The sequence below is a fragment of the Centroberyx gerrardi genome, chromosome 6 (genome assembly GCF_048128805.1).
Source record: "Centroberyx gerrardi isolate f3 chromosome 6, fCenGer3.hap1.cur.20231027, whole genome shotgun sequence".
NCBI lineage: Eukaryota > Metazoa > Chordata > Actinopteri > Beryciformes > Berycidae > Centroberyx > Centroberyx gerrardi.
In genome coordinates, this window is record NC_136002.1 from 17,948,906 (window position 1) to 17,969,987 (window position 21,082).

The 21,082-nt window shown below is 43.9% G+C and overlaps 1 protein-coding gene across 1 annotated transcript; it reads right to left on the reverse strand.

Moving 5' to 3' along the window:
• Positions 1–221: 221 nt before the first annotated feature.
• Positions 222–10,139, reverse strand: LOC139912729 (septin-5-like). Its single transcript, XM_071900610.2, has 12 exons — positions 10,014–10,139; positions 8,070–8,402; positions 7,421–7,517; positions 7,183–7,269; positions 6,892–7,015; positions 6,582–6,716; positions 5,358–5,475; positions 5,127–5,228; positions 3,913–4,009; positions 3,133–3,295; positions 2,508–2,607; positions 222–875 (listed from the first exon to the last, which is right to left on the reverse strand). The coding sequence occupies exons 1-12, from the start codon at positions 10,137–10,139 to the stop codon at positions 807–809; spliced, it is 1,551 nt and encodes a 516-aa protein (XP_071756711.2). The 3' UTR covers positions 222–806.
• Between the last annotated feature and the right edge of the window lie 10,943 nt (positions 10,140–21,082).

Consider the following 21,082-nt stretch of genomic DNA (forward strand, 5'->3'; position numbering starts at 1 on the left):
AGGAACCTTTGCTGAAGGAAAATCTACACAAAGAAAGCACACATCCATTCATACATTAGCCTAGAGCACTAAGACAAGCAGTTTACTATTGTGTGGTCAAAGAAATCCAAAAACACATAACAGATGTAAATTGATAGCGAAAAATGTTTACAAATGTAATATCATATAAAATTAAATTATTACAGTATATATGCAAGTTGACCTACAGAAATAATGATTAAAAAAAAACACTTGTGGGAGAAAAATGTGCTTAAAAAAAATCTGGGCAGGTCACCAGTCAACCAATCACTTGCATGTAAACCTTATATCAGATCTTATGTGGTAAAAAAAACAAACAACAACCTGTAACCATGTTACAAAATAAAATTCAGATATATGAAAAGTCAGAACGCACCCTAAGCTCCTATTCCACTCATTACACCGTTACAGTTGACAACACAAAGCATCAAACTAGAGACCGTTCATGACCGTTTTTTTTTTTACTTTTGACAAGACTGAAAGAAAACAACAGAGTGGAGGGTAAAGTGTTTGTGCCGTAACGTCTGAGTTTGTGGAGAGAAGAGGGCAGAGAGTTGTTAAACCGCGATGTCAGAACGTCTTACCATCCCATCCGAGCCTCCTGCCTCCGCTGCCTGATGCAGATGGAGCGTGTTGCTGTCGATGAGGTGAGTAGTGGTTGGGTGGAGACGCTGGGATGTCACAGCGTCCTAGAGTGGAAGAAAGGTTTTTCTGGGTGCTTCTCCCCCCCCCCCCCCCAAGTTTAAAGAGAGACGTGTACATGGGTGCGGGGCGACTGGCGGCCTGCGTTAATAGGCTTCTTTCTGAGTGTGCATTTGTTCCTGGATCTTCTGCAGCATCTCCTGCATCCGCCGCAACTGTGAGATGTGAGAGAGGAGACAAAAATGTCAGTGTTGGGCAGTGATGCATCCACAAGATATCAAGTTTTTTTTTTATTTGTCCTATCACATTTGCGGCAGTGTGAGGTGTGGAAATGTTAACAGGCTGTGCAGCCTCTTATACAAGCAAACTGCTCACAGATGACTGCACAGACAACAGAGCCGTGTCCGCTGACAATGTGATCACATGCAACACGTCAATATCACTCGGGAGGTCAGTCTACTCGCTCTAGATCACGTGACCTGTGCTGACGACTGCGGGGAATCACCGGCTCATGGGACCGCCTCTTCACCCATACTCAAGAATATTGAGTATTAAGAAAAACAGCAGCTGATAGTCCTAAAACACACTTTGTCTTATGCGAGTTATATTGAGGTTTTATTCTTAGGGGCAGTCATAAGTCCTGTCCTGTCAAACTCACAAGAACAATGCATTTCATAACATCTGTTGGAAACTGGAAAACGTGAAGTCAGTCTTTACTGGTGGCTAATTTTAGTCTGCTGATGTGTTGTACATGCTATGATGTGATTGTGATTGTCAAATATAGCATCCATTGACAAAATCTTTATCTACTTATCTCCACATTCCACACAGAAAATAAAAACCACATGAGGAAAAACCATTCAGTTTATTTGATGAAATAAATAGATTTCTCATGACTAACTGGGGGAGGAGGGGACTTGAAACACAAGGGGTTTGATAGATAGACAGATGCAGCATCAGTAGTTTGTTCTGAGGCTGAAATAGACTCATTTATTTATTATAAATAATGATCAAGCTAATTCGATTAAGGTGTTTATGGTAATGTATGGTAATTATGAATGACTGTTCAGTCCATTTTCAATTACTTTAACTGTAATTCTAAAATAATTACAGTGACTAGGGATCAATGGCTCATATCTACAGTATTAAAATGGCAAAACCGTATTGTGCCATATCTTTGGCAAGGAAGGTTTGCTTTCATTTAAGAAATTTCCTCTATCCAATGCTGATCTAGCTTACACAGTGTTCCTGCAGGAGTCTGTAAATGTAGGCAAGGATCCCAGGACTTTCTACTCTTCACTAAGGAGATGCAGAATTGTATCTTTTGTCCCAACAAAAGGATATTAAGCTCTGTCCAAAACCTCGGCCTTGCCCCTGCTCCCTAGACGAAGGTCCAATTCTAGATGACACAACATACACAATGCTACTATTGTCTGTCTTGCTCAAATCTAATCATGCCTTAAATATTTGCACAAGGGTTTGATCTTGCAAACTCTGTTTCAACCCCCAACCCAAAGCTCCAGAGGACGTGTGAGGACAGAGGAGTTCGGGTTTGAGTGAATCATTACTTGACAATTTGTGTTTCATGAGGTCATCCATGGTTCAGCCCAGCAAACATGACCTGACTGTGCTGTGAGGGATTCTGGGTACACAAAATCTGTACGTGTGCGTTAGTGATTGACAGCTAACGAGACTCAGGAGGCTTCATGGCTCTGATCTGGGTGTGCCTCTGGGTTGGGCTGGGGCTCTGAGTGCTCATGGTGGTCTGAAGTGTGTTCGGGCTCGTGCTCATGATCGTGGTTGTGATCATGGTGGTGCGAGTCCGGCTCGGGGTCGGCGTGCCGTACCTCCTCGTCTTTCTCTCGGATGAGTTTCTCTGTCTCGCTGTCCGCCACCCCCGGCACCATGGGGATGGGGAAGTCCGTTCCACTCTCCCTGGTCAGCTTACTGCAGAGAGAAACAGGTTCAACATTTAATATTTATAATTTATTTTACGAAAGGGCTCGAAATGGCAATAAACAGTACGTTGGAGCATTTCAGTGTGCTATTTAATTTTTCATGTCGTTTTCAAGCCAAGCAGCTAGTATCAAGTGATGTGCGTATTCTTTGATGCTGCTGTTTTACTGCTCCAACATTATAATGAGAAGGCCGTTGCTAAAATGCTTGGTGGGTCTGACCACAGACTCTGACATGTGATTGGCTAATCATCATGGTTGTTGAGGGTTCGACAGGTTCCAGTCGGACACCAGGGAGCTGTGAAGGAAAACTGCTCTGTATGATTCAATGAGTCTTTTGGATCCATCAGAAAATAGGAAAATAGATAAACAAATGTATATATGCCAAAATGTGTACTTTAAATATCTATATTTGATGCTGGCACACAATGGACGGCAATACAATATGCACAAATATCCACAAATATTAGTATTATCTAGGTCAGTGTGTGTGTTCCCGGCTTCGGTGTGAGCGTACTTGCGGTTGCGCTCCTTCACCACCATGCGGGTCATGCTCTGGATGCACTGGGCCCGGTAGTTCTCGTAGTGGGTCTCCCGCGTCACGTCCTTCAGGTCCTGCATGTGGGTGCGTACTAACATGTTCCGCAGCTTCACAAAGTCACAGTGCGCCGAGTTCTCCACTGTCAACCACAACACACACAGAAGGCTTTCAGAAATACAGTCAAGAGCGTTTTTCAAGCATCTCAGAATCTATCAATGACCCTAAATGAGCACCATCACTGGCGAGTTTTCTGAACGTACCCCGATATGTGGAAGAGTAAATAGAGTCAATTCATAATTTGAAGGGCAAACTGCAGCACCAGAAGACACAGATGCAGCTCAAGACTCTGAAGACTTTTAGATTCTACAAATGACTTGATTTTGATTTGATTTGATTTATTAGACAATTAAAAGAAACATAGAGCACGGGAAAACCATGTACAGTTTTGTCAAGGATAACACAATGAAGCTGGTGAGCGTATTTCCACTGTGGTCATTGATGGAAAGGGGGTAAAAGGAATTATAGGATGCAATCATACAATACCAGGCAGAAAGACAAAACTGGCACCCCAAAACTAGACATTACGTTCCAGTTCATAATACAACAAAAAAATAAAATAAAATTTACTTTACAACCAACAATAACTGGTAGAACTGAACCAGCAATAACTTGTAGAACTGGTTTCCCAGACACATTCTGGCACCACAAGACAAACCAGTTTCCCTTTGGATGGATGAGAAAAGGGGAAAGTTTTACCTTCTACGATGCCCCAGGGGTACAGACGGCCTCGCACCCTCTTCCCTTTGGCCTCCACCACCGTGTTGCTGCCGATTACGGCGAAAGGGATGCTTTCCTTGTGGGGGGAGAAGAGAAAAAGGGTAGAAAAATTAAAATAATAATGTCTCAGACAGATCTGGGTGGGGCAGGGGGAGGGTGTTAATGGGTTGTTAAGGATAGAGCAGTGCAGTACTGAGTGGTGCAGTGCAGATCTGTTTAATGGTTGTGTTGTTTTCATCTTTCCCCACCTGCCTCCTTAGTGTCTTCTCCCTGTACCCTCAATGTCTTTCCTTTTCATCCTCATTCTTCCTCATTTTCAGATCCTTTTTTTCACATGCATTCTGTCTATCCATCTGTTACCCAGACAGTTTTCTACCCTTCCCATTCTTCATTCTTTTATTCCCATTCTTTATTTCTTCATCATGGTTATCTGAGGCGACAGAGGTGAAGAGAGATACAGTATACTGGCACGCTGTTGACTCTTCAAGACTTATGTAGTCAGTGGTGGGCTGTAAGGTGTCAAGGTCATGCTGTACGGTCTGCATGTTTATATGATCATCAGTATATAATATTTACTGGCTCATCTTCAGGGGTGTGATCAGGACAACAAAAAAGAAAAATGGCCAAAAAAGCAGGAAAATGGGAATCTTCAACAGAAATTAATTAGTGTTTAGTGTCTAAAAACAGAATCCTGAAAAATAAAATGAAAAAAATCTATATTTTAAATCTTATATGAAAGGCATTTTCCCTTAATTTCAGTGTTATCCCTCTTTTAATTTTCTCTTTTAATGTCCACATGGAGTAAACCTGAATGTTGAATGATTCATTTGAGCAGCCGGTTTTCTGGTGTAAAAGATTCAGAGAGTGCAACATTTTCTTGTAATTTAAGTAGTTTGTTTTTTTCTTGTTTGTTTTTGGGGGAATGCATGTCACTGTACTGTTTGCAATTGTTGTTTTCCAATCTGACAACAAATATTGTGGCATATTTGACAAAAAGGGGACTGATGCTACACCTTTCACCCTCTCAGCTTCGCAAAAGCATAGATGCAAGGAGACTTTTAGCTGGTTGTTCACAGAAAAGTAAGAACATGTACATTTCTACAAAGAGCGATGTCAGCTTCGACAGCGACCTATCCCCAGACTGTTTGTGCCTACTGTAGGAAAGACTCATGTTTGGGAGCTCCGGCTCTCACTTTCAGCTCATGGTCCTGCTGCTTGAAATCTTCATCCTCATCAGAGTCACAGTCAGGGAACTGGTAGATCTTGATCCCATACTGCTCAATCTCCTCTCGGATCTGCAGGGACAGGGAGGAGAGCGTATAGACTGATGGACCCAAAAACACACATTTGCCGTGATCATTCATTCATTTATGCAATGAAATGCATGAACAGATCAACAGTATATTGATCGGGACCAGTCTTGCCTTGAATTTCTTTTTCTTGACCTCGGTCGGGGTGAGTGTGTCCGCCTTGGCGAGGATGGGGACGATGTTGACCTTCTCATGCAGAGCTTTCATGAATTCCACATCCAGAGGCCGCAGGCTGGAGGAGATACAACACATACATATGCAACGCACCGAGACACAACACACTCTCAATCTAGAAAAGTGCATACGCCCAATCAATACCCACAGTCTTGCAGGCTTTCAGCATGATTGAAATATGTCGTTTTTTATTGGATCTGTTGCATTACTATGACTAGAATTACCTCTGCCAAGGAAGTTATCTTTCCATCCTTTAGTCTGTCTGTCAGCAGGATGACTCAAAAACTTATGAAGGGATTTCCATTTAATTTGCTGGACAGATCGGCGTCAGGCCAAGGAACAATTGATTAGATTTTGGTGGTGATATGAATATGGGATTTCTTCCATTAGATGATCGTTTTTTTTTAGCCATATGAAACAAATGGAGATAAAGACTTCAAAATCTTAGGGGTATGACTGCAGGGTCACAACATCAATTTCACCTAAAATTTAAGTGATAGGAAAGATGCTGAGTTGATGAAGTTTCCCCATCTTGGGTAATGCCTAAGGCTGGTCAACAGAGGGAGCAGTTTCCCTATCATTGTGACTTTGAGGATGCACTGCAGCACTAAGTTTATGGGACATTTCTTCCACAATGAGCACAATGATGTGAAACAGAACACATGCCCACCACACACACACACAAATGCACTGAAAAGTCCCACCTCAGCACTCAGTACAAAGGATTGGTGGGGCGCTTAAGCATTGCACCAGATGTAACTTTTCCTGAAGGCAGGGCAGAACGGCCTGTGCATTAAGAATTTATGGGGCTGAATGCACTGCTAGTAAATACTGGTACACTAGACATTTACTGTAAATCCCAATTACTCCGGTGGCTGCGAGAGGACAAAAGCTGATGACAGAATGTTTTTATAAGGGTGCATGAGAATTTAAGGTGCTGTGTTATCGTTTTTTTGGGGGGGGGAGTGAAGGTAATGGGCCTGTGGTCTTGTCTAAATACAAAAAACTAGCTTCCTCTGCTTTTTTCCCTTCCTTTACTGGTGGCTGATCTGATGCAAATATCAAGCATAGGCATCACAGACAAGTATTCATTCTCCCCACCATCAGTAGTAGTGAAAGAGAGAGAGAAGGCAAAGGAGGCAATAGAAGAGGACTGCGTCATACCCGTGTCCGAAGGGTGAGATGAAATAGAGGCAGCAGTGCACACGGTTGTCCTGGATGTTCTTGCGGTTCAGGCCGCTCTCGTCTCTGAAGTACTGCTCAAACTGCTGGTCGATGTAGTCGGCCACGGACTTCCAGCTGGAGCAGAAACACGCAGGGAAACAATGGAGACTGTACAACAGCTAAACTGTTACGCATGACTTTTCAACGACAACAGAATTCAAATTAAGTTTTAATCCGGTTGTGCTCTGTGAAGATTAACAGCTTCATTTTGAGGTCATTTTTATTCAGGAGGGTTTTTTTTGACATGTACCATTCGGTGTTGTTAACAGCATCCCCGAAGCCAGGCGTGTCCACGATGGTGAGCTTCAGTTTGACGCCTTTCTCCTCTATATCCACCGTGTGCTTGGTGATTTCTACTGTTTGAGTGATTCGCTCTGGGAGGAGGGACACGAAACATTGTTTTTAATGTAAACATTTCAATATTCAGTGCTTGAAAGACGTATTATAGAAAAGCAAGCAAGAAAAGTCACAAGTAATAGACTGTGACAATCTTGCTTTCAGACAATGAACAAAACTACATGAAAAGCTGTGGCCTCCTCACCTTCAGCATTGAGCAGCTTCCTGTCCTTGTAAAGATCTGTGAGAAAGAGGCTGTTGACCAGGGTGGACTTGCCCAGACCAGACTCCCCTTGAAACAAAGAATGAGTGAGGTTAAGGCCGTGATGTGGTTCGGGTTACAGTTAGGGTCGTCAGTAATCTCTTCAAAGTCATAAGTGGGCTTACTAGCTTGCAATCCCGTAAAGATGTAAGATCAAATGTCCACTAATATGCAAACTCACCTGCCACCATAAGGGTGAAGTCAAATCCCTTCTTGACTGATTTGCGGTGCACCTGGTTTGGCAGTGTGGCGAAACCCACGTATTCCTTATCCTGGTCCTAAAAACACATTAAAAAGAAGGGAAGGTCACTCAATACATCAGGAAAGCATAATAAGTTATGCATTGTGCATTTGGCTATGTAAAAATTATTTTTCAATGCTGTAATCAGCCACTCAAAAGATTTGGTTGTCCCACTCACACTGACACAGTACAATATACAGTATGTATCATTAGGCAATCTCAACTGTATTTTTTCTGTATTTCGGCACCTAAATACAAGTAAAATCCAGTGTAAACAAAAAAGCACAAAGCAAGGCCACCTAGATATCAACACAGAGCACCTATCACAACCCATACCACCAGAGGAACATGAACACAAATTACCCGTTTTACCAGAATAAACAACGTATTATTTCTGAATCTAACTAGTATAATCTTTACAAGCTCTGGCACTGCTTTTGAACTGTATCAGTCCGTCTCTGCAGATGCACAGTTTACACAGTTCGACATGCTACAGCACACAAACCACGCCGCCTTGTCTCAGCCTAACCCACAGACAGAGATGCTGTAATGCCTCTCTGGTTCTCCTGGCTGTCCCCCCTGGAGTTACCTCGGTAGCGTCGTAGGGGTCAAATCGACCCCAGGGGCTCTTGGACCTGGTGGGGCTGATGGGGGGCGGAAAGTCAAATTCCACCGCACTGTTCAGCGGCAACCTGGGATCTGAGCCCAAATCCGACTGCGCCCTACCCGCCACAGGGGGCCGCAAATAAGACGGGGTGTGGGGGCGGTCTTCGCCCTCAGCTTCCCTGTCTGCTTCACGGGGATCGTGGCCATGAGGGTGGTGCTTGTGGTCATGGTCATGGTGGTGGTGCTGGTGCCCTCCATGGTGGTGAGGGTCTTGCATAATGTTCTCCAGCTCTGAGTCATCTGAATGGCTTGAATGCTAAGGAGAGGCCAAGGTTGAAGGGGATGGATGAGGCGGTGCAGAGGAACAGGTAGAGCGGAGAAAGAGAGAGAGCGGTTGGGAGGCAAAGATAGGTAGAGGAAAGGTGAGGTGCCGATATACAAGGTCAGTATTAGAGATTAAGAGAGTTTTTAGAATGGGTCGCAGAAGCAAAGTAACAATGTTGAAAAACGTTTCAGGGACGGTGAATATTGAGCCTAACGCAGATGGGCAAAATTCTGAAGTCAAAGAGGAAGAAATCCTTGAAAGGCCGTCAACAAGGAAATATTGAGCGTTCACTTCCAACGTCAGAGAACATGCTATTAACCGTTTCTGATGTTAAGCTCAAAATATGATCTAGATGTCAGAGGATATTCCACTTAAGCAGATGCACTCTCATATTAGTAACAACCTTCCCAAACTTGTTGGAAATTGATTTTACTAAAAAGGATTATTCTTGCTCAGCACTGAATACTGATGAACGAGACACAATGCAACATGTGGGATACATGTCAGGTGGCAATTACTCCTCATCATTATTGATGAAAGACCTTGTTGGAGGCAAATCATCATCTTGTACAACTGAGTAAATAGAGTTCATTCAGTTAAAGTGGATTTGTATGTTATTTGATTGCTAGAAAATTGATACAGAATGAGACTGCAATACGATGACATCACTTTCACTGTACATTCCTAGAGGCAGGGAGTGATCTGAAATCACTTTTTCCACCATCATGGATGATAAATCCCCCTGACCAATGGATGAATTTTGGGAGCTACTGTGTGCCAATAGACTTTTCCTATGGCTGTGTCAATCAAGGTTAGGTCAAGGGCTCAATCAAAACCAAACCTTTGCTGTTTTTTTGCCAATTTACCTTCCATGTTCTGACACTACAACTTGTTTCTGCCGTTACATCACATCCTTCATCCTTCAATCCAACCAGCCAAGAAGCCACCGCTAACATAAAAGTGAACTCTGGTGCGTAGCCGTACCTGTAAGAGGATATGCTCCAGAAGTTCAGGCTGCTGTGTGTTTTCTGTACTCCGATTACCAAAGCTCTCCCGGCCCCAGAGAGACTAAAAACCTCCCAGGCAAAGCTAGCACAAAGATAAATTATGCAGTGGCACTGAGAGGGCAATGAGGCCATTTAACTCTGCTTGTAGGCCCATACTGTGAATCCGTATTGATGTTATGTTTATGCAGTCTACACCAGCTGAGAGAACATGCAAGAGTAGAATGATTAAAGTGGGGCAAAACCAGCCAGGATAGAGCTTTGGGGCCGAGTGAAAAAACAAATTTTATTTACTTTACGTTATTACTTTATTTGTTTTCAGTAGAAAAACCCTCACCAATACTTGCGGCTCGACAGGTAGTTTAAGTTGAACTGGAAAGGATGCTTTGACCATGAGGAGGAGGATTTGTCTTCCCTGGTTAGCATGAACCTTAGATTTACCTTCTACTGCATGTGGTTCAACAGATAACTGGAGAGTATGCTTGTTACTGGTGAATCAATTAAGCGTTTGCTGACGGCAGCGATACTCATCATGTATAATTAAAGACTGAGACTGAGGGGGAGTTGGGCGGGGAGTTCTTCGTATTGTCACCAGTACCTGTTCAGCTTCATGGTCCCTGCTGTGGTCAGGGGAAGCGGGGCCGGAGTGCTGCTCATCTGAGGAAGAGTTAGCCTCGTGGTCACTGTCCTCCATCGCAACTGGGGCTACAGTGCACTCTGCCATCTCCAACCAGGAAGTAGCATGAATGTGGAAAACGGAGGTTCAGCGGGGCAAGGAACAGACGCATCAGGGAAGGAAAGGAAGGAGCAAGACCCAGAGAGAATCCGCCATGGGAAGATTTGGTGCATGGAGGGGTGGAGGAATGGGGGACGGTGTGACAAGAGGAGAGCGTCGCGTTCAGGGTTCACGAAGAACAGATGAAGACGACAAGGTAGATGAAGAAAAAAAACATGAAATGATTAAATAAAGGCAAAGTAATAAGACACGAGACTACTGGAAATGGCATGATTGCAGATGCCAAAGTAGGAAACAAGATTGTGTAGTTGAGTAATCAGCAGGATGATTGAACTACACATAGGCCTAATGGCATTTGCAGGACAGTCGTTTCCACAGTCTCCAAATGTCACGTTGGTCCGATCTGGACGTCTGCCATCACAGCGCTGCCTAATGTTATTTGTTTTGTGCCAGTGCACTTAGTTTAACATCCTCTGATATCGTCCCATTCAGTGCTTCCAAAAAACGCACCACTCTAGACGATGTCGGTGCCAGCGGATGAGATTATCTGGCCCGGCCGGAGTTACATAATGCAGAGTCATTGAAAGTTTGATGAAAATTGGAACACTGACGCAGAGCGCACCGACACGCACCTCTGCCCAAACAGACTTCACTTATCTGTAGAGCCACACTGGAGTCAGTGCACACATATTCAGACCTAAAAGGCATCCATTTTTCTTAAATACAGGAAATCACTGTAACAAAGAAAACAAAACCCATGTATCATGATAGAAACTTTTTGGGGTCTTGGCTGTCCATGTTAGAAGAGCCATATTGGCAAAACTGTTAACTTTAATCCAACATATATTGTGTGTGCAACATTATTTCTGTGTGATAGAAATACAAAAAAGAAAACATTATTTTGCATGATCATTGCTTACTGTCCCTGTTGGATTTACTTGTATCTTAATGTCAGTACTTGGTTTGCTGCCTTATTTCTTCATATCCTCACTGGATTTAGGTTCAGAGTCTGATGCAATATGCTATACTTTTTTGACATTTTACATTTCACATCTTTCCATCATTGCTACCTTCTGCCACAGTTAAAAAGGCTTCTTATGTAATCCTAAAAAATGTTTCTATGTCATCCCTGTAAGGTTTTCTATGCCATCCATCCATGGCCTACCGTTTTAATCACACTGGGATTTGGAGCTTAGGGGCAGAGAAGAAATTGATAGTTTCACAGCTTAGGAGGCCAGTGACCTGTTTTCCTTTGCTACAGCCAAACCACATGGATCAATGTCCAATTGCCTCTTCAACATGGTAGGTCCTGTGACCTACATAGGAGAGCTGGTCAATAGCAACCCTTTGACAATTTAGGAGCACAGATGTAGTCATGTTGCTCATTCACATTAATACATATTGCTACATTTTGCCCATTGGTGTTGAAAAGCTTGAGAAACGGGCCTTCAGCAATCTAGGATGCAATCTGTTACAAAAAGTCCAACAACTCCAGCTTATGGAGAAAGGACATTAAAACACAAACCCACTGTTCCTCAGCAAAGTTGATACCAGTTGCATCACTTCTAACTAACCTGATTAAAAATAAAACCATAACTTTCAGAAACACAAAACCCCACCGTCCAGACGAAGCCTCACCTCCTCTCTTGCAGCGCCTCACCTGTGGTACTCTTTACGAGAACAAAAAGCCTCGTCTTCCTGCCTCTGTAAAAGCTTCTCTTCGTGCCGAGTCCAGCCTCCAGCCAGGAACAGAGAGCAGCAGCTCCTGCCTTTATACGCCTCCATCCCAGAGGACACTGCGTCCTTCAGCCCCATCGAGCTACCCGGCGCCCCAGGGCCCTTATCAGCAGCATCGACAAGCTGCACGTCACCGCTCACCGGCTACAGCCCGACCCTGAACCTACAGCAGAATCCACACAGTAGGTACATGCTCCAGTGGTGAATCTACTCTGTTGGTGTGTCAACTTAACATTTTGAGCCATAGAGCAAGGTATGTTTCAGACGTGACAACAACCACACACAATATACGCCATATACACCCATGATTCTCTTGTTTTGGTGATCTCAGTTGTGACCATGCACTACCCACTCAACATGCTGTAACATCCATGGCTCAATGCAACAATACTAACAGTTGGGCTATAACAGAAAAGTGCAGATCAAACTGTATTGTCGGCACATCCATCATGTCAATCACACCATGAGACAAGAGACACTTGAGCTGCCTAATGTCCCACCATAATCACCAATTCTATGCCAACATACTTGTCTTCACATAACACATGGTCAGGATTAATATGAACTCGTATCTTACAGAGTTCCCAGTTTTTCCTCATTAATATGCAAATGCATGCAGCAAGGTGCTCCAAAATCAGATCAGATCATCTACTCTAGAGGGAGAACCTGTGCTATAAGTATGACGTCTCTATCATGTATTGTTCTTGAGTTATTGTGTTCAAAATAATGTGTCGACACACAGATGGCAGCATGTACCACGTTGGTGGAACATAATACGACACAGAAAATGATGTAAATGCTAAAACGGCCTCACCAGATCTAATATTTGGGCAGCCCTCTTAAGAGTTCTTCTAATTCGTTTATTATGTGTAATAAACTTACATAATATATTACCTTCTTGTGGAACATGTCTCAATAATTTTCACCAAATTCAGAAATCCGCACACTTTCCCTCAGTGCCATTCCCGAATGCTGACCCCACCTTTTGAGCTGGAGCGCAGCTTTCTTCTCTAAGCCACACATATCTGGTTACACCATCTTTAAACCTAAGTGATGAGGCAGGCATTGCTGTGTGCAGGTAGGTACTAGACTCACTTTCCACTAAGCACCCTAAAAGCAGCTTTGGTAAAGTGAATTGACAAAATCGAAACTGGAACACAGCACAGCTTTTTTCCTCTCCCACTGCACCAATCAGGCTATCACTCCATGGTGTGATTATCGTTGATATTAAAGTCTTAGGTAAAACCACAGCCACAGCTGAAAAGGATTTAAGGCATACAAGAAAGGAAGGAATTTCATTGTAGATGGGATCTCTCTCCTTTTTCAAATGACTGCATGGCTGCCTGACTTGCCAAAAACACAACACTACTCTTCTCTTGAGCTCTTTATTTGATATTATGACAGTAAGCTGGAGGGAAAAAGAGAAAGTAGATGAAATGGATCTCAAAAGAAAGCAGATACACCAGACAGAACAGAGCTTAAAACAGCTCAAGAACAAAAGCATTTGTAATGGAGAGTAGTTATATCGATGACATCATCCTTTCCAGCCGGACAGACCATCTAATCGGAGCTACTTGGTATGCCTGGCACACCACCCTCTGAAGTAGGCAAACCTCGGGTTTAGCGTCCCGTCTTGCCGCTCCCTGCTTCAGAGCAGGGAAAGGGGCGACTGGAGAGTTATTGCTCTTCAATAATCATGGCAGTTCAACAGAGCAGAGAGCATCAGATTTTACTGTTTGCAATTTTTCCACATACAAACTTTTCCGCTACCATCTATCCCAACGTTCTTAAGCCATATGAGTTTCTCCCGCCAGACAAAAGCAGTAGCACTAGATCCTTCGCCTGGATCCAATCCCCTGAATTGCATGTCAGCCACACCCACCAAACCCCACTTTTTCCAAAGATTCAATGCAATTCAGGCAGTTCAGGCCGGGCTTAACTTTGAGGTAGCAGTCCGACTACGCAGGGTCTCACATTCTAACTCTTCAACTCTTCAAAAAGTTATAACAAAAAATAGAATTACATCATAAAATTGCAGGACAGAATGATTTGACCTGATCAAGTGTCACATGTAGAATGTTAGAATATGGGTGAATGTCTTTGTCCCTGTTCCCGGTCTATTGGTTTTTACAATATGTACTGTATGTGTCTCAGAGCAGCAAAAAGGCCCATTAGAAAGACTCATTATCAAGAATTTGGCAACTTCCTCCACTGGGCCTTGATGAAACACCACAGCCAGCAATCTCAATCTCTCTGTTTTTCAGAGGGAACTGTAACATGAATACCAGCACAGTATTTCAGGTTAGTCCATGAAAATGTGTTGTTTTCTTTAAATAATTGGAAAGTGGACCAATAAACAAGTCTAACTTCATGTAAGACTCACAAAAATGGCCCCTTATCCTTATTCTTCAATCCCAATTACATTTGAAAACAATCTTCTATAACTAGAGTTTAACCTAGTGGGCTCTGACATCAATTCCACACATTTTTATTAGGCAACCATTTCACAGTGAGTCTCCCATGGGAGCGGGTCTCAGCTGAGACCTGCACCAATTACAATTTCCATAACTGGCCAAACTGACATTTCGGTTCATCTTGAGGGTGAGTTCATCATGACTGACAGGCAGCCTTTAACATTAGTGATGCTGTCGTTGTCAAAGTCTGTCAGTGATGTCGTGAAGAAATAAATGAGCAGGTCACTTGGATGCTTCAGACCAGATGAAACCAGATGGTGGCTGGTTCAGGTCCAAGGTGGCATACGCAGCAGCTGCGGCCCTCGAGCGACACACATGAGTGGAAACGCCTCAGACAAGCTTGCTGCTAAAGCAACGCAGCAGCTGAAGAACAATATGTGACAAAATAAGCCTTCTTATAGCACAGCGCAAGTCTTTTAAAGAATTATTCACATTACTTACAAAAGGATACACTCACACTACAGGTTCACTACTACAGTATGGACACACTCACTTCTACAGATTCACTACTACAGTATTGCCAAACAAATGAGACAGGTAAAATTAAACTGCAGTACATGGAAAGCAGGAATATTATTTGAATATTACAGTACTGACCACATATCTTCCTTTGTCCATAGCCTCTTTTTTGGCATTTTCTGCAACACTGAAAAGCCCATGCAGGGAATTCAAGCTGTGTGTCGATGCCTCCAAACAGACAGGACCCACATGCTGAACTTCAGCTAGTGGCCAAATCTAAGATCTCCAACCTAGCAGAGCTGTTGGCGTGGAATGTCCTGTTTGTCATGAGTAATGAGTAAGCGGAGGTAAAGCAACAATTTGACCACAGAGCGGTTTATTGCATACACAGTGTAGACCATATACAAAAAGGAATCTAATAATCTTTAATGAATAAGCAGTTTGAAGGGCAAGTGGCGGGTTGGTCCATGATTACTGAAGCAAATGCGAACCTCCACAGTCTTTCAACTGAAGCATATCAGGAAGAGCACTGTGGCTAGCATCAGCTCAGTAGAATAAATAAAAGGAAGCTCTTCAGGATGTCAGAGAGAGGAGGGACTTGTTTTATGATGGGACTAAAAAGTTTATGGTTAAGCCCAGGCAGTCCCTGAGAAACAATTGAAGGACATGAAACCCAATTCAACATAAACAAATTGTGTGGCTGACAATATGCTGCTTTTGTTAATGTTGGATGCTGGCAGTGGGTTTGGCTGCCACGGTGCTGATGGATGATGATTTGTAGCTAGAAATGCAGCTCTCGGGGGAAAGCCCACTTCAAATGCTCTCCATACGACATGGGAAATGCAATCAGAAGCTGCCGACAGTCATAAAGAAACCATGCAGTGTGTTGTTATTGACCTGGTATGATGAAAGCAGGTTTCAACTTGGGGGGAAAATTCAGTCGACAGAGCCATTTATACTCCAGCTACAATAATTACGCCACTATTATTCAATGAATGCTAAATCATTTTCCTTTGGCAAGCTCTGCATTTTCCTGCCCCTTTTGGCAGAAAATGCTTACTTTACAATGTCAGTGAAGTGAACAGTGTGAGAGATTTTGCAAAAGCAGACAGGGTGGGGGGGGGGGTTGCATAATTGGCCATCCATGCACACGGTGGTCTTGAACCCCACTTGAATTTTTAGACCATTTTTCAAGAAAAACCCATAAACGTGGCTTTTCAAAAGCATTCGCACCAGAGGCTCCGCTTAATTTTTTATTCCTCTTTAAGATGTGAACGCTGCGGAATGCACAGGCTGAATACCAGTGAGGTTTCCCCTTGTGGCGAGGCCAGTAGCAGGTGGTGAAGTGAGCATGTGTGCTCTGTGTGAATGCTGTGGTTGTTTGGATGGTTATAGCAGGGCTCTGTGTGAGGCTGGCTCACTACACAGAGGGAGAGAGAGGGAGAGAGAGAGAGAGAGAGAGAGAGAGAGAGAGGGAGAGAGAGAGAGAGATGATTCAAACACTCCCCCCGCACACACAACTAAAGAGCTCATACAAATTTGCCGCCATACAACTGAAATCAAGTTTACTGAAGCAAACAAACTCCACTGCACCAACTCTACATATGTAATACAACAGAAAACACTATTAAGACTCACAGTTTCTGTCATTCTCCACAACGGATTCCTCTACTTTGCCGTTATATCAGTCCAAGGAAGTTGAAACCACAAGGATTTGCGTGCCAGTGTCCTTTCACAGCAACTACCACGACACAAGTGCGTCCCTGCCCCAAAAGTATTCCTGTCTATGTCAACTATAGAGCAACAACAGCTGGCTACCTTCAGAGGCTAAAGGCACTCACCACAATCTCAATGCATTAAGCTGTCGCACCTGATCAATACATGTGTCTTAACCTCTTAAAGAAAGACGGGCAGCAGGGAAAGCTCAGAAACCAATCAAACCAACTGCATTAATAAGTCTTGAGGAAACGAGGTATTCACGTTCCTCTCAGACGCTTAGGAGAAAATGTCATTCCTGATGCAAAGTCATGTTTGAGTACGGAGCCAAGTCACATGCATTCAGATGAAAGACCGATCATGTGTGTTATCCCAGCCTTGCATCATGAAGAGTATCTAAACATTCCCAGATACGTTTTCTGTATGCACAAGAGAAACCTGCAGCCACAGACAGCTGGCTTTATTCCCGCTCCTGTCTCTGTGATGGAAGGCTAGAGGGAAGAAATCATACAGCAAGCAATTATCTTACCACACACACATGCACACACACACACACACACACACACACACACAAATAGCAGGGCCAGCAAGACTGAAAAGCGGCAAACACATACCTCTGAGTCACTGTTTGTTTCAGAATTTGCTGCCATATTATCCCTTTAGAACCAGTGGTATCCCCTCAGTTTCACCAGCCAGTCAAAAGAAAAGACAAACAGAGTGCCGGTGAAAAGGCCTTGAACAGCTCCTCAGACAGAGTATCACTTCGTCAGCCTCAGGACACCCCTCATTACTTATGCACACCTATTTCCCCTGCCTCTCCAATCAGACGGCATCAAATTTGCCTAGCCACGTTCCCTCCACTTGGTCTGGGAACTTCTTTTTTTTTTTGGAATAGATACACCTTCTGGCTCCGTTTCAACCACTCTGCATGTGGAGCACATCGATAGCCCCGCCCCTTTCTTCCGTTTTGGCCAATGTGTGTCTGGTATGCAGATGAGAGGCAGCTGTAGCAGTGGCAGCTCGTGTCTGCAGAGCCGTCCGCACTTCAGAAGAGATGCTGCTCTGCAGGGAGCTTGACAACATCTGCCCTGTCGCCTTGAAACAAGCCTCTGTTGCCCTCATTCTTGAAAGCCACGCATTTGTGATCTCTCGCACAAACACACACACACACACACACACACACACACGCACACACACACAGGCACAATCTCGGTCACTAACACACACATGCATGAACGAACACGCACAGCACAGCTACTGCTCAAGCTATCCAGAAATAATTGGAATTGCCTATGACTGGAATAATAAGATAAATTATGATTAGATGGTTTGACTTGATTTAGCTCTGAGTGGCCGACCATCTGAGGATGGGAAACGACAAAAAAACAACAACATGGACACAAGTCCTCACAATGGCCGTCACATCCACCCCAGGCCTCTCAGCTGGCAGTACCAGGGCCGGAGTGGCACCGCAGCAGGCAAGAAGAATCCTGCCTGTGTGTGTGTGTGTGTGTGTGTGTGTGTGGGTGCGTGTGTGTGTGTGGGGGAAAGGGAGGAGAGATGACATGTGGCCTGCACGCTACAAAAAATCTTTTCATCTGATACATACACAAACTCTCTCTCTCTCTCTCTCTCTCATCCTCTCTCTTTTTCTCTCTCTCTCTCACACACACACACACACACACACACACACACACACACACACATACAACCTCTGAACTGGGCCACAGTACAAAGCTTTTCCCATAATCTGACTGGATCACTATGCTTTGCTAGTCTTGTAATAATCACTCATTCTTAAGGAATTAGGATTTTGTGATTATGCTATTCCTTTGGGTCTTGTACAGAATGTCTGCTTTAAGTAAAGTGAATGGGCTCAGTGACTTCGACTTAGCAACGTCTGTTGCTGCAGTTTTTTTTGTAAAAAGCCAAGCAGGAGTGAAACAAAGCACTACATGAATCTGTGTTCCTGCATCCAGTGGACTTTGACAGTCCCACCGGCTTGCCGTAGCCCTACACTGTCTATGCTACAAAGACAGAGATCTAGTTTGAAAGGCACAACTCGTGTCTGGGTTGGGATCTAATCTTAGCATTTTAGTTTAACATGAGAGAGAAGAGGAGAGGAAAAACAGAGGCAGAATTCAGCTGAGAATTCATTTTCTGCCTATGGGAGGAAGAACTGAACGTAACTCGATCCCAATCTTAATAGCCCTCGCTGCAAGTGTGCCAATTTATACAACAGTAATAACTACCATAAGTAGTAGACGGAGAGCAACAAAAATATACACAAATAGTCTCAGGTCAACAGCCGTGGCAGTCCAATCAGCCACACAGTAGGCAAATCCCACTGAAATCCCTTTAAAGCTGACAAATGTACAGCATTGGCCTGGATGAGAGGGGGCAGAAGAAAAAAACAGATTCACAGACAGGAGACGTTTTTCTACTAGTTCCTGTTAGGAAACATGGTGTCTGGGGAGAAGACTTCAGGTCCACTTTAATCCTCTGCGGTCGGCCCTCATCATGAGGGTGATTATCATGGATAGTCTGAAAGAGCTGACGGTGCCTGAGGGATGGCTTCTGATATACAAACACATGCTGCACGCAGACACACACACACACTTACACACACAGACACACTGTAGGCACACGCGCACGTGCACACACACACGTACATGCATTATATATAGACCTGTGCGCACACACGTACTCTATGAAGGCACCACACACACACACACACACACACACACACACACACACACACACACACACACTGCTCGGACAGACTAGACATGACAATAAAGTGCTGTCTTTGGGCCTCTGAGGATCATATTCCAGGCCGTAATTAAAATGTCTCTTTGTCCCTGTTTATGTTGTAAGGTCATCTGGCGCGGGGCCAGAGGGGCTGGAACCAGTTCCTTGATAAAAGCCATTGCACACAGACCAGGAGCCAGGGCAAACACTGGTATTCCAAAATGTTTCAAGACCCCAAAAAAAGGCTTCACCCTGCGACCAGAAGGGAATCTGCCGTACTAATTGCATCTAAAGCGGTCAACAAAGACAGTACATGAGGTCACGTCTCCTTGTGTCTCTGTGGTACGTGTTTATGGGGCAGCACTATCTCAGTACAGCATTTCATTTTGCTCATTGCGGTGGATGCAGCAGTGCAAATGTTCCCCGTGGGACCAGACACTGGAGAGAGGGTAGTGCCATCTACTGACAAGACTGGAAACAGCTTGACTCACATGTGCAGAAAAGTCTGTGTGTGCGATGCTTATGTGCAACTTGCGACAATAACATCCAACAAACAAGGACAGTGGAGGATCTGAATGCTGACGGATATAAAACGTCATGAAAGAAAACCCAGTGCCGATGCCTTGTGCAAACCACCGTGAGCAGGCTGCGACCTCTAATGACAGCTTCATTACATAACGCTGGGCAAATTATTGTAATTCACACACTGGTCTTGCCGTGGTCTCCTACTGCGAGCACATGCATACATACCAGCGCTGAACACAAGGACAACTTTCACCCCAAGCATGGACAGTCATGTGACTTTGTCTACAGCAGGCTGTACTGTGCGAGTGAACGCTCAGCAGGAAAACCCAACAGAGGAAAAACAACTAATTGGAATGAAAAAAATTGGTGTGAAAGACAGAAAATATGCAGAAATGTTGCATTAAAAACACCTAAATTTCCTCCGGAGCTGTCTGAGAAACTGGATGCAGCATCTATACAGTAACATGCAGTGTACACCGACTCCCCCTTAAGCAGATATCCAGCACCTCTGCAGGAACATAAATATTGTTCCACAATAGCGAGGAATGGGGAGCCGCTGGATCTGCTGAACTTACACTTCCTACACTTCCTCCTCCATTCAATTAAGGCTCTTTATCTGACACAGAAAGATTCCTGTTGGAAAGGAGCTAAAGCATTCCCTCACTTTGTTTTTTCCCCCTCACAAGGTGGCATGGTGCAACAATGGCTCCTGTGGTTCTGGAGCGGGGGGTATTTCCTCTGGATGACTGAAGAAAGGGAAAAGGTATTCCAGATTAAGAGTGAGGAATTCCATTGTTCAAGTCATTTTCATCATGCCGTGCATATTCTGTTTAACAGTGACCAGTATTTTTTCATATTTGGGGTTGGTTTGACTGGCTTGATGAAAGTCTGGGTAGCCTTCAAGTCCACAACCAGTGGCCTCATAATGACCTCATTCAGTATGAGCTCTGCTGAAAATGATTCAAAAGTGAGGCACGTGCCTCAAAAGTCACAATCAAATCAACAATCAAAATGAGATTAACCGATATAGCAGGTGAAGTGGAAGAAGAGCTGCACACTTGTGCCTGCTTTAATTGGACCACAGGTTCCATAATTTTGGGCCACAGCACAACAATGGTGCAATATTTTGTACCAGATTGCAATGTATTAAGTTATTTTTGGCTGGAGGACCAAACAAGCCTGGCTAGCTTGTTCATTATCTAGCCTCTACACCACATATAACAAGCGCTACTGCTCTACATGTCCAGATTTGTAATGATTTTGATGTTA

Coding starts and splice junctions, on each gene's coding strand:
- LOC139912729 (XM_071900610.2), bottom strand. CDS start 10,139: ATGGCAGAGTGCACTGTAGCCCCAGTTGCGATGGAGGACAGTGACCAC. Junction 8,403..10,013: donor GGGACCATGAAGCTGAACAG/GTACTGGTGACA, acceptor GCCTCTCCTTAG/CATTCAAGCCATTCAGATGA. Junction 7,518..8,069: donor ACCCCTACGACGCTACCGAG/GTAACTCCAGGG, acceptor ATGTGTTTTTAG/GACCAGGATAAGGAATACGT.